General features: G+C 39.7%; 1 protein-coding gene across 2 annotated transcripts in view; it reads left to right on the top strand.

Annotated features, from left to right (window-relative positions):
* The first annotated feature begins 12,138 nt into the window (after positions 1–12,138).
* The window catches only part of LOC311622866 (acid-sensing ion channel 5), an 89,411-nt gene continuing 87,965 nt past the window's right edge, over positions 12,139–13,584 (top strand). The window contains exon 1 of one of the 2 annotated variants that reach the window (XM_084884330.1): positions 12,139–12,376. In XM_084884330.1, coding sequence (XP_084740456.1) covers positions 12,221–12,376 — 156 coding nt within the window. In that variant the 5' untranslated portion in view covers positions 12,139–12,220. The remainder of the gene's footprint in view (positions 12,377–13,584) is intronic. The other variant, XM_084884329.1, reaches the window with a different exon arrangement.

Genomic DNA, 13,584 nt, shown 5'->3' on the forward strand with positions numbered 1-13,584 from the left:
AAATCAGTGATGGGCTGCCTCCTGCATGTTTCTTACTGGAGCCTGCAACCAATTCAGAACTGAATGAAGGCTGACTGACTCAAGACCCGGAATCCATCTTTCAGTTCAAGACTAAAGCCTGGAAAAGAGCCAATATCCAAGTGTCAGTACAGTCAAGGAAGAGGAATTCACCCTTACTTGGGAAAATTAGCCATCGCATTCTGTTCTTTCTGTTTAACCTTTAACTGATTGGATGTGGCCCTTGGATTGATATAATTTGAGGATGACAAGATTTATCCAATATACTTGTCCAACAGAACCTCACAAAAACACCTGGAATAATGTCTAACCAAAATATATGTGACTTCCCAAGGCCCAGTTAGTCTTTGGAGTGTCCAATGTTGGAGGCTGGATAAATTCAGAGGAGCAATAATGTAGGCAGAGGAGAAGGAAAAACTGCAAAGTTTTAAAAGATACCAGGAAGGTGGAGAGAAAGGCAGGAAGTGGAGTTGTGCAGCAAGCACTCTATTGACCCAGATTAGCCAACATTTATTCGTGAAGTTCTGTTGTACAATGAACATGGTCAGTGCAAAGTTAAAGCATCTCTCCTTGTCCAAGTACTCCCACTCCGGTACGACCACTAGTGATTATATTTTGGGGTTGTTTTTTATTGCTGCGTTTGTTTGTTTTTTGCATTTCTCTGGCTGTGTTTGGGTATGCATTTGTGTGACTAGGGAAGGGGCTGCTGAGAAAGTGAAAAACAAACACCCAAGGACATTTACAAGGCCAATTAGGTGTGTAATCTGCCTTTGCCAGCTCCTGCTTCTTGGAGACAGTGTAGCAGTTTCAAGGCAACCGGCAAACACCTGATTGTGAGCAAAATATTAATGACAACCTTGAGAGGTCATGCAGTTCAATCTTTTGCCTTCAAGTTTACTCCAGAAATGAGATTTTTTTTTTTTCAATTTCTCCAGAAAGGAACACTCCTGTGGCTAAATCATTATGAGAAATGTTCGATTTCCTCTAAAATACTGTTACACACAATCTTGGTGCATAATAAAAAGTCTTTTAAGCACCTACACGCTCTGATATTACAATTATTGTTATTGCTAATGCTTGTGGACTGGTTCTTTGCACTACCCTCAACAGACATCAATTGCATGTCAGGGCTTGCTGATTAGCCTCTTTGGACCTCAGTTTGTGTGTTTTTTTAAATTGTAAAATGAAAGTTTGAATTAGAGAATCATTCTGGAGTCTTCTGGTTTTATGTATCTATGATCTCTATAGCTTTAATACCAGATTTTTTTTTTTTTTCCTCCCTTCAATCTTCGGCTCACTTAAAAGGTACCATGCTGCCCTCATGTGGTCAGATTTGAAATAATTCACAATTACTGAAACCAATAAATACATTGTTTTTGTTTTAATTAATGGTAAGTGAAATCTTCTACTTTAAACTAAAATTTGTAAATGATCAGTAAAAAAATATGTTTGACTTGCCTATTCACTGAAAGTGTTGAGTTTTTACTCCTTCATAGTGATGCAAATTTTTCATGTTGGAATAATAATATGAATACTAATGTTGGCCCTATAAATATTTTACATATCCCGTCTCATTTGATCTTTCAAAGATGGGCTTATTTGATTTTAATATGTCATTTTCTAGATGCAGAAACTGAAACACAGTTGGGGAATGTTCTGGGATGTCAGGACAGATCAGTCCAAGCTGTCTCATTCTCAGTCTAAGTCTCAGGCCAGTCTCAGTCCAATCTGTCTCACTTCTTAGTCAAAACTGTTCCACCCAAGTATTCTCCCTCAATCATTTTATATTTATGAGAGGTTATTTTCTAACACTCCTGCATTTCAGGAGATATTTATAAGGAAATGGGCAAATTTTTTTTTAAATGCGATAAGAAAATATACATGAAAATTCACAAATGCAATGCATGAGATAAAAATTGAAGTCCAAAGAATGTTAACTTATTTTTGAAGTATGTATCCTACATTTAATACTGCTTTGCTTAATGATTAATATTCACTCTCAATTGTGACATGAATCAATAAAGAGATTAAATATCTTACACCATCCAATGAGTAACCATTTTCTCAACAGAATAACCATTTTCTAAACTTTATTGCTGGTGTGTGTAAAAAGCTCTTAGAAATGTTGTAATAAAAGGGGACTTTTTCAGACTTTTTCAGGTTTATAGCTGTACTGGATGGCTTCAGTGAGATCAGCAGTAGCTATGTTTCAAATTGCAAAAAAAAAAAAAAAAAAAAAAAAAAAAAAAAAAAAAAGTCATCTTTAGTTTTTAAAGTGGAAGGTCATATTCACTCAAAGAGGCAGCATAAGATATTAGAAGTATGATAGTAGGTGTCTGAGTACCATGATAACATCTGACTCTCCAAGTGCTAGCGATGTGACAGTATTTAGAGGCTCTTCATCTCATTAGGAAATTCCTCACATGCGAATAAAGAGAATAAGCTAGAGGATTCATATATGCTCTGCTAGCTTCTATATTCCATTTTCCTAAAATTTTGGGGTTCAGATTCACGTTATCTTTGGCCTGCTTTCTTTAATAAGGTCACAGTCACTCCTGGACTGTACAGGTTAAGTTTCAGAAACCCCCTATGGTAGAAGGATCTGTGTTTGGTTAGGCTTGATTTGACTTCCCTATTTCTCAAAAATCAACCAAGGTTAATGGTCCTCTTTCTGCTCATAGCTACTCAATGACAAGGCAGGTGCCATCTCACAGACGGAAAGAGCTAGTGATTCGCTTTTTCATATCCTCTCTCCCCAAAGGCCATGCAGAAATCATGCTTCCAGCTCTGACATTCATCTGACTTCTACATTCTGTTACAAACTTTTAATAACTCTATTTCCTTAAATGTCTCTAATCATAGACATATAAACTTCAACAAAAATGCTCTGTGTTTTCCGGGTCAGTGAGAATAAGAGGAAATAATGACTGCATTTCTAAAACCTAAGCATAATCCTTAGGAAATTGTCTTCTTTCCCTGATAATGCGAGCTAGCTCTTACACTATGTGACTACCAATACAGAGGTGACATTAGTAAAGATCACTAAGATGCAGGAAAGATAGGGAAAGACTACAATCATTATTTTTGTCTAAGAATTTGACAATGAATGGAATAAAGTCTACAAATTTAGGGTTTGAATTTTGTCCCAAAGAGAAACGTTATGTCCCAGCAATTGTAACTACAATTGTGAAACAAACTATTGACTCAAACCCTCTTTCATCATCTCCAACCATCATAACACTAGAACTAGAAATTATTTCCAAGTTATGTATAATGAAATTGAGGCACAAGAAGGGTAAATAATTTTATGACCAAATAGACAATAAGCATACAATTATAAAAAGCTCATGTTTACCCACATCCAAAGTTGTAGTTTAGCCAATATTATGTCACACTTTGGCACTATATAAGGTCTTAGCTCAAGAATTACCATAAAGACTTGGAAGTGCACAATGTGGATCAAAAATGATCATCAGGAAAAAGATAAGGATGTTCCCTCTTACCACCCTTTTTCAAATTTTTACTGGAAATTCTAGCTAAAGTGATAAAACAAGAAAAAAAAAAGGCTATATAGATTAATAGGAAAGAAATAAAGTACTTTTGTTCAAAGATGACAAATTCATCTATAGAGAAATTCTGGAAAAATCAACCTAAAACTCCTGGAATTAATAAACAAACATAGCAAGTTTATAGGATATACAGTTAATTTACAAAAGTCAATCTCCTTTCCATATACCAGCATTAAAACAAGTGGAATTTTAAATTAAAAACACAATGTACATTAGGACCCCAATTCAAATAGAAATAAATATGACAAATATATACAAAAATCTATATGAGGAAAATTAGAAAATTCTGATAAAATATATCCAAGGAGAAGTAAATAAATGAAAAGATACTCCATGTTCATGGATAGAAAGATTCAGTATTATCAAGATATCAGTTCTTCCCAATTTTATTTATGAATTTAACACTGTATACCAATTAAAATCCTAGCAAGTTTTTTTGTGTGTGGATATTAATAAACTGATTCTAAACTTTATACATAGAGGCAAAAGCCTCAAATGAGCCACCTCAATATTGGAGGGAAAGGACAAAGTCAGAGAGCTGACACTGCCTCACTTCAACACAGTATAAAGTAAAGCAATCAAGACAGTGTGATATTAGTAAAAGTATAAGCAAATAAATCCATGGAAGAGAATAGAAACCCCAGAAATAGACCAACATATTGTACATACAATCAACTGATCTTTGACAAAGGTGCAAAGGCAATAAAATGGAACAAAGAAAATCTTTTCAACAAATGGTGCTGCAAAAATTGGATATTTGTATGCCAAAAAAGTAAATTCTAGACACAAATTGTGTAACTTCACAAAAATCAACTCAAAATAAATAATAAATCTAAATATAAAAAGCAAAACCATAAAATCCAAGAAGATCCTTGGGGAAAAACCAAAATCACATTGGATATGGTGATGACTTTCTAGATTCAGCACGCAAGGCACAATCTATGAAATAAATAAATTGTAAGTTCAACTTCATTTAAACTCAAAATTTCTGCCCTGGCCAGTGTTGCTCAGTTTATTGTAGCATTGTCTGTACATTAAAGGGCTGCAGGTTTGATTCTGTCAGGGCACTACTGAGATTGAGGATTTGATTCCCTGTTGGGGTGTGTTTGGGAGGCAACCGACTGATGTTTCCCTCTCGCATATCAATATCTCTCTCTCTCTCTCTCTCTCTCTCTCTCTCTCTCTCTCTCTCTCTCTCTCTCTCTCTCCCTTCTTCTCTTTCTAAAATCAATAAAAAAATAATCCTCAGGTAAGGGTTGTAAATAATTGAAAAGTTCTGCTCTGTGAAAGATAATATCAAGAGAATGAGAAGATAAGATACAAACTGGGAGGAAGAGAATATTTGCAAAAGACATATCAGATAAAGGGCTCTTTTTCAATATACACAAAGGACTCCTAAAATTCAAAAATTAACAACCAGATGAAAAATAGGGCCCGGACCTTAACAGAAACCTCATTAAAGAAGATATACAGATAACAAGTAAGCATATGAAAAATGAATTGCAAATTAAAATGAGATATTATTACACACTTATTAGAATGGCTGAAATCTGAAGTACTGATCACCAAATTCTGTCAAGGATGTGGGGGCTCAGCAACACTCATTCATTAATGGTAGAAATGCAAAATGGTATAGCTACTTTGAAAGACTTTGACAATTTCTAACAAAATTAAATATATTCTTACCATATGATGCAGCAACTGCACTCCTTGGTATTTACTCAAATGGAACTGAAAACTTATGCTTACACAAAACCTGTACATGAATGCCTATGCTAGCTTTATTCATAATTGTCATCGTTTGGAAGCCATCAAGATGTCCTTCAGTGAGTGGATAAATAAACTGTGGAACATCCAGTTAAGGGATTATTATCCAGCACTAAAAAGAAATGTAGTATCAAACCATGAAAAGACATGGAGGAAAGTTAAATGCATAGTACTAAGTGAAAAGGCTGTAGATACTGTATGATTTCAATTATATGACATTCTGGAAGAGACAAAACTATGGAGACATTAAAAAGATTGGTGATTTTAACTGGGGGTCAAGAGGTAGGAGGAAAGATTAAGAATACTTGCCAATGTTACATCTGATAAGGAGTTAACTTCCAAAATATATAAATAACAAGAGGAAAATAAACAATCCAATTTAAAAAAAATGGGCAAAGGACCTGAATAGACACTTCTCCCAAAAGGACATACAGATGGCCAATGTGCATATGAAAAGGTGTTCAAAGTCATTAATCATCCAAGAGATGCAAATCAAAGTGACAATGAGGTACCATCTCACACCTGTCAGAATGGCTATCATACAAACTGACAAGTGCTAGAAGTAGAGAAAAAGGAACCCTCCTGTACTGCTGGTAGGAATGCAGACTGGTGTAGCCACTGTGGAACCCAGTATGGAGGTTCCTCCAAAAAATTAAAAATGGAACTCCCATTTGTCCCAGTAATTACACTTACAGGAATATATCCCAAGAAACCAGAAACACCAATCAGATCTCGGGATAATGTGATTTTTGCACAGCCAATAGAAGTCAATAGGTATGTAATTCTTGCAGGCTTCATCTAACGAATGGGGAATGGAGAGCTATTGGAAACAGAATGTACATTCAGATTAATGATGCAGCCAGAATAAAGGGGACCAGGATTATTTTCTCAGATCATTCAAATATATGCTATTTGACATTGTTACATGAGGAGGGGCCTTTTAATCTCCTGTGAAATATTATTGTCGTGTAGCTTGTGTTGTTTCTACCTACTAATCCCAGATTTTTTTCCAAAATACTTAGGACAATGGCATAGTCTGTGTCTATGGGGAGACAACCGACACTATTTTCCTGAGAGTAGTTAATAATGGTTCTGTGTCAGATAAACCCATTAGCTCTGTGTCCACAGTGCACCTACGGCAGCAGAGCTAAAGCGTGCCTCTGTTCACATTTATTCAAATGTCAGCAGAATAGAAATGGATTGAGGTTTCCATGGAAACCACTCGTGGTTTTAGGTGTTTCCAATGGCATTTTGTCCTATTAACTATTTGGATTAAGAAGGCAAACAATATGGCTTTTCTAAAAGTTTTTATTTTTTTATTTTATTTAATTTGTAGGGGTGATACTTGTTGATGAGCTTATGTGGGTTTCAAATGCAATGTTCCTTTCCCTCCTCGTGAGAAGCAGGCCAGGAAGTACCCCTTTCTCCTTTGACCTCCCGCATTTTGGCAGCCTCTGCTCCAGTCTTTTTCCTCCAGCTGAGAAACTGGAGTGAGCTATTTTTAAAGTCTGACAAAGCCTGCCCATTAGTGGTGGCTGTTCAGACAGCATTTCTTCTCTTTGTCCAGAAAGGAAATTTGAAAGCCTCAGACCGAGAAATGTATGTAACACATTTTTATATTCAGGATTTTTGTGGTCCTCATGAAATGTTGCCAGTGCAAGAGGTTAAGGATGATTGCAATGACTCTGCGAACCCAGTCCACAACAGTAACCAAAGTGTGTGTGTGTGTGTGTGGGGGGGGGGGGGGGGGGGGGGGGGGGCATTAGCAAAATGTTCAGAGAACAATCTAGGACCAAAGATCATCAAATCTTTCAATCCAGGCAGTAGCTAATTCCTTGCCTGGAGGTATAAGATCTCTTCCCATAACATAGGGAGAGAAATTAAAAAGGAAAGAAAAAAAAAAAGCAAACAAACCTTTTTAATGCAGAGGTAATACAATGACTCAAGGATATTACCAAATGTCAAGCTTTTCTGTAAGTTATATTAGAACAAGGAAAGTGCTTAGTGGAGTACAAATGCTACATCCATAAGAAAGACCAACATGAAATTTAAAAAAAAAAAAAAGTAACAATAAAAAAACAACCACAGCACATGTCTTGGAGTAACTGAGGGCAGCCTGGCACAGCTCAGAAAGCATGCATGCTCTCTGAAGTCTGACAGCTCAGTTTACATCTCCCCATGGCCACTTCCTGCCTAGGATCTTCATTAAATTCCTTAATCGCTATATGAGTCAGTTTCCTCATTTGGAAAGTGAGGATAATAATTCCTACCTTGCAGGTTTGCTGTGAGGATTAGAGGTAATGGATGAGGCTCCTTCTCATCCTTGTATTTATTACCTGCAACCCTGCAGTCATGAGATGGTGCAGGGATGAATAATTCCTCAGATCATGAAAACAATCACGAAAGAACTGATCTCATAACATTGGTATCCACTCAAGCATTTTCCCTACCTTCACACTAGCATAGTTCTCTGTTTGTTTCAAATATTTGATGACCTTCAGCTGATTATTTGAAGTTTACAATATCTTATGCAATTAGAGTGCTCATTGATAGTACATTCATAACGCATATCTTAAAGTACAGAATTTCATGGATCACATAAAAATGCTGATGAAGTACTGGAGAGAAACATAGATTAGTGCCAGATTCTACCTGTTCAAATACTAGATCCATAAGTTACTGAATGCGTAACTTCGAATGAATACATTAACTTTCCGGTGCCTTAGTTTCCCCATCTATACAATGAAAATGATAATCCTATTTACTGCAAGGCTTTTGTTATGAGAATTGAATAAAGGAAATATTTGTAAAGTGCTTAGCAGAATGCCTGGTAAGTCATAATACATACATGAGTATTTACTAAGTAATCAATGTTAAAACACACACACACACACACACACACACACACACACACACTAAACCACATAACTCCACAGCAAAGCAATTCAAAATGAAGTAGAATGATTCAAAACTAGAGAAAAACCAGAAGGCTCTTGACAGGATAGAAACAAAAGCAGATAATGATTTGATGATCACAGAAGTTGAGAAGCATTTGCAAAAATAGATGGAAGTGCAGGATTATTTTCCTAAAAAAAAAAAAGTGGCTCACGTCGAAGATGAGTGTGTGGTAGCTGGCTTCTCAGATGGCACCCAAGAAGCCCCACTTCCTAGTATTCACACCCCATGCCATCCCAACCTCCCATATTTACCAGGGTGGGTCTGTGCAACCGAGAGTGGGAGGGATGGTATGAAACTTCCAAGATCAGGTTGTAGAAGACACAACCTGCTTCCTTCTTATTCATCTCATTGCCCTTTGGTCAGTCTCTCCAGTCTCTCCCGCTGGGAAAACAGTTGTCATGCCACAGAAGCTCTCTGGGGGATCCTGTGGGAAGGATCTAGTGAGGCCTTTGTCCAAAAGCCCGAGAAGAACCAAGGACTCCTGTTAGCAGGAGCTTGAAATCGAACCCTCCAACCCTGAGATACCTTCCAATGACTGCAGCCACTTTGACAACTTGTCTGCAACCTGTGACAGAGGCTGGCGAGGTTGCTCCAACCTGCTCCACCAAAACTGTGTGAGATACTGAATGTTATTATTTTGCAGCTACTGAGTTTGGGGTTGTGATGCAATGATACATTATTAATATAGGATTAATATAAGAGTGTGATATTTTGCAAACTTACAGAATAAAATTACACCTCCTATATAGGTATAATTTACAGTGTTTGTTTTGAAAATTAGCAGATACTTGCGAGTTTCACTGATTATTTCTTCTATCTTATTAATAGTTTCTCTTCCCCAAATATCTGAATATTTCACTCTCACCTCCTTTAAGTCTTTGTTCAAAGACTTAAGACTTATCTCCTTCTCAGTGAGGTCTATCTGTAACACCTGATTTAAAATTCAACCCCAGCCCTCCACACTCCTGATTCTTCTTTTGCAGTTGTATTACCTGATAATACTTCTACTAATTTTTCTGTGCATCCTTTTCACTGGATGTCAGTTCCATGAGGGTGGAAATTTTGTCTCTTTAATCATTCACGCACTAATGGATCTTCATTACGTAGAACAATTCCTGACAATTAATAGGTGGTCAATAAGTATTTGTTGTTGTGAGCTTAGGAAGTAAATTTAGTTCCATGGGCTTTTTTACAGTTCCACTTATGCTTGGGTAAGGATGACTGCCTTTTACTAAATTTTCCGACTCAGTAGGTTGTCAATAAACAGTAGCTATGATTGAATGCAAACCTTTAGTTTTTTTTGTTTGTTTGTTTGTTTGTTTGTTTGTTTTAAGATATTAGCACCAAGTAATAGCTAGGTGCAGAAGACTACCGAGATGACATGAACAGATCTGTGAACTTGCTGTCTAAAGAAATCTTTATCACCATATATTCCAAGAACATGCATCTCCTCAAAACAGGCATGTACAAAAGCTTCCTAATCTTTACTTTCAATGCCCATAACAAATGTACTTTATTTTATTACCAATTTTGCATCAGATAATAGCTAGACTCGTAGTATCTAGGTAAACACTACAGAGATAAATCAGATGATGGTTCTAAAAAGTTTAAGAGGGTCGTGACATCAATTCTGAAGACTTCTGGGAGCCTTGTATAGAAAGGGTTATTATAAAAAGATCCAATAGAGCTGTTTTCATGGATCTGTGGCCTGAGCAGTCTCACAGAACCCAGTGCTTAGAAAGACACAGCACTTAGTTTAAGATTCTCTGTTCCTGTCTTGGAATTCTTAATGATATAGGAAGAAGGAGCCTCATTTTCATTTTACAAGTATGCTAATTATGCAGCTGGTCCTGAGGTCCAATAATATTAAACTGGCTACCTATTCTTCAAGGAAATAAGCAGAGATGCAATGGCCAGAAAGGAATATAGAATTCCTTTGAGGCAGATACCCCATCCCTCTTCCCAGTTCCCCTTGTAGGAGGAAAACTGGAGAAACAGGAGCAGGAGCGAGTGGTGCACTTCTTGCAGCTCAGCGTTGGCCTGTGCTACCAGCAGCAGCCACAGCCCCTGGGAGCTTATTAGAAAAGCAGAATCAGGATTCACTCCAGAACCACTTCCTGTGCAGAATTTGCATTTCCTGTGCACTCTATTTTTTGCCTTGTTTCTTTTAAAAATTATTCTATTTCAATTGCAGTTAACACTCAATATTATTGTGTGATTGTGTCTTATGCACTTTAAATTTGAGAAACAGAGCTACTGTTTCAAGAACCATTTGGGGGCCTGTGACAATGGGCATTTGAAATCACCTAGTCTCTTCAAAAGGGGTTTTCTCCCCTCCCACTAGTAGGGGTGTCGAACTCAATCAGAGAAGGGGCCAAAATCTAAAATCCAGCCTAAATCGCGGGCCGAATGGTTTACTGAACAGTCATAAACTGACAATATCATAAACTGACAGCGGAGTGCAGTGATGACAGTGCGGTGCGGGCCACATTGCAAGGCCTGGCGGGCTGGATTTGGGCCGTGGGCCTTGTGTTTGACACATGTGCACTAGAGCATCCTCAACCTGAGCTGCTGCTAGTGTTACAGAAAACCCTGGAGAAGAACCAAGCAATACTTAGAGAGATGGAGTTATATTTATTACACTCGGGTCTAGAGGAAAATGTCTCAAATTCTGGGCCCCAACGTGGAGTAACTTTCCCTGTTTATATGTTTTTACCTTCTTTGTCTCCCAAATATGGAGTGTTTCTGGCCCCCTTTGCACGTTATTGAAGAGCCCTATGTGCTGGGGCCTTGAGACCTCAACCAAGGCCTGGCCTGGTGCCAGCACTGATAATTTCGTCCGGGGAAGGTTTAATGGCCCCTGTGAAGCGGGAGAAGTCTTATTTTCCTTATTATTTGAGCAAGCATGCATTTACAGAAGCCAACTAGCAGGGTTGAAATTTCCAACAGCAATTTTTATATAAGATGGATGCTTCACCAGATTGGATGTTAACTGATTTGAACATTACTTTTTTCCTTTCTGCGCCCCATTCTCTAGGATTGGGTTTATGTGAAGTGAAAATGTTTTTTTTAAAAAATAATAAAAATAAGAAGAAAGCATGAAAATGGGATATTCAGAACTAAGCCGAGCAGGTGGAAAGCAGTGTAACAACAATAAAATGGGGGTGGGATGCCTTAAGAATAAAACAAACAGCTAACCCTGAGCACTGAAAATGTGCCAGGCATCATGCAGAGTGTTCTATGCGGGTTGCTTTATTTAAATTCCACCACAAATTTAAGAAAGAGGTGTACTATATCTTCCTGTGCATCTGGAGAAACAGACTTTGAAAGTTTCGAAATGGCTGTCCTATAATAAATCAAGAAATGGGGCATTATTTCCACAACCGCACATTTTTTTTGCAACTGACAGAAAACAAACATCTGCTCAGTATCTCCTTGTAAATTCGCAAAGCATTTCAGAGTTAGTTTCTGAGCAGGACGGGGGACCACTGCAGACCCAGCAGGATGAAGGTCAGGTTAAGGTCAATGACTGCCTGAATCTTTCCGTTTGAGATGAAAGGAAGACAACTCCAGCACCTAATTCTGGACGTGCAGGCCACCCCAGTGTGCATGTCCATGTCCTGAACGAAGAAGGACTCCTGGGCTTTTTCCTAACAGATGGAGGTGAAGCCAGAAAGCACGTGGCCAAGTGCCTTATGCTTCTTCCCCCCAAAAGCAGGGAGAAGCTCAACAACAGTTGGCATCTAAGCGGACTCCTAGGTACAGAGCATGGGGAGCTGGGAGAGCGCCTTCCTTCAGCTCCAACACACACCCCGCGGTGCCGCTCCCGCCCCCCAAACCCCGGGGGAGGAGCCGAGGAAGCGAAAGGAAAGCCTCGGGGCGGGTGGCGCCTGGGGCCCGGGGCGGGCATGGAGCTGCGGGCGCTCCGGCTGCTCTGCTGCTGGATCTGGTGCTGGATCTGGTGCTGGTTCTGGTGCTGCGGCAGAGGCCTCGGAGCCGGTCCCAGTGCCACCTCCCCCCGGACGGGACCTCGGAGCAGCGAGCAACAGGCAGCCGCCTTCCGGGTACCAAGCGCCCCCGCGTCTGTGTGCTGCTTTCCCGTCCTTTCCTGTCCCAGGTCTGGGCTGGGCCGAGGGGCCTCGGGGCGCGGAGATTCAGGGGATCCCCTCGCCTGCCTGCCCTTCTGGGACGCGCTGGGGTTACACCCCCCAACTTCTCCCTGCGAACCCCCACGTGCCTGGCGCTCGCCCTCTCCCAGGCCTTTGCTAACCCCAAGATTTGATTTTCCAAAGACGTTCTGCCGCTGTGGATGTCTATGATCCGTCCCCAGTGACCCATGGATAGGTCCAAGGTCTTCTTGCTTAGAAGCTCCCCTTTTGGCGGAACCCATGGGCGGTCCTCACTGCCTCCGCTGCTGCCGCTTTTCAGTTACAGGAACCAGAGGCGTTAGAAACCCGCCCTGCTCCTTCCGGAGGGGGCGCTGGTCAGTCACCTCCTTCTGCCATCACAAGTGTCTCAGGTGCCTGCATTGCTCAAGCTGAGAGAACCTTGCCCATGTCTGATCTGCCTGAACTGGGGCTCCATAGGCTCGTGCACCCGCTTATTAAAAGTTCGCCTGAGCTGAAACCGGTTTGGCTCAGAGGATAGAGCGTCGGCCTGCGGACTGAAAGGTCCCAGGTTCGATTCTGGTCAAGGGCATGTACGTTGGTTGCTGGCGCATCCCCAGTGGGGGGTGTGCAGGAGGCAGCTGATTGATGATTCTCTCTCATTGATGTTTCTAACTCCCTATCCCTCTCTCTTCCTCTCTGTAAAAAAAAAAAATCAATAATATATATATATATATATATATATATATATATATATATATATATATATATATATATATTTTTTTTTTTTTTTTTAAAAGTTCGCCTGACTTGGTGGAGATGGGTTTAGAGAAAGGGAAAGCACTGATTTCTTCTTCAGATTGTTTTGAAAAGGCTTCACCAATAGGTTTAGGTTTTACCCCAGTATTAAAACTCTGGAACAGACACAGGTAGCCCAATATAAATAAGGTTGATTAGAGTGTTTTAAGAAAAAATGTTGAGCCGGGACCGGTTTGGCTCAATGGATAGAGCGTCGGCATGGGGACTGAAAGGTCCGGGGTTCGATTCCGGTCAAGGGCATGTACCTTGGTTGCGGGCACATCCCCAGTAGGGGGTGTGCAAAAGGCAGCTGATCGATGACTCTCTCTCATCGATGTTTCTAACTCTCTCTCTCCGTTCCTCTCTGT

The sequence above is a fragment of the Pipistrellus hanaki genome, assembly GCF_964339955.1.
Source record: "Pipistrellus hanaki genome assembly, chromosome: 5".
In the NCBI taxonomy this organism is placed as follows: Eukaryota; Metazoa; Chordata; class Mammalia; order Chiroptera; family Vespertilionidae; genus Pipistrellus; species Pipistrellus hanaki.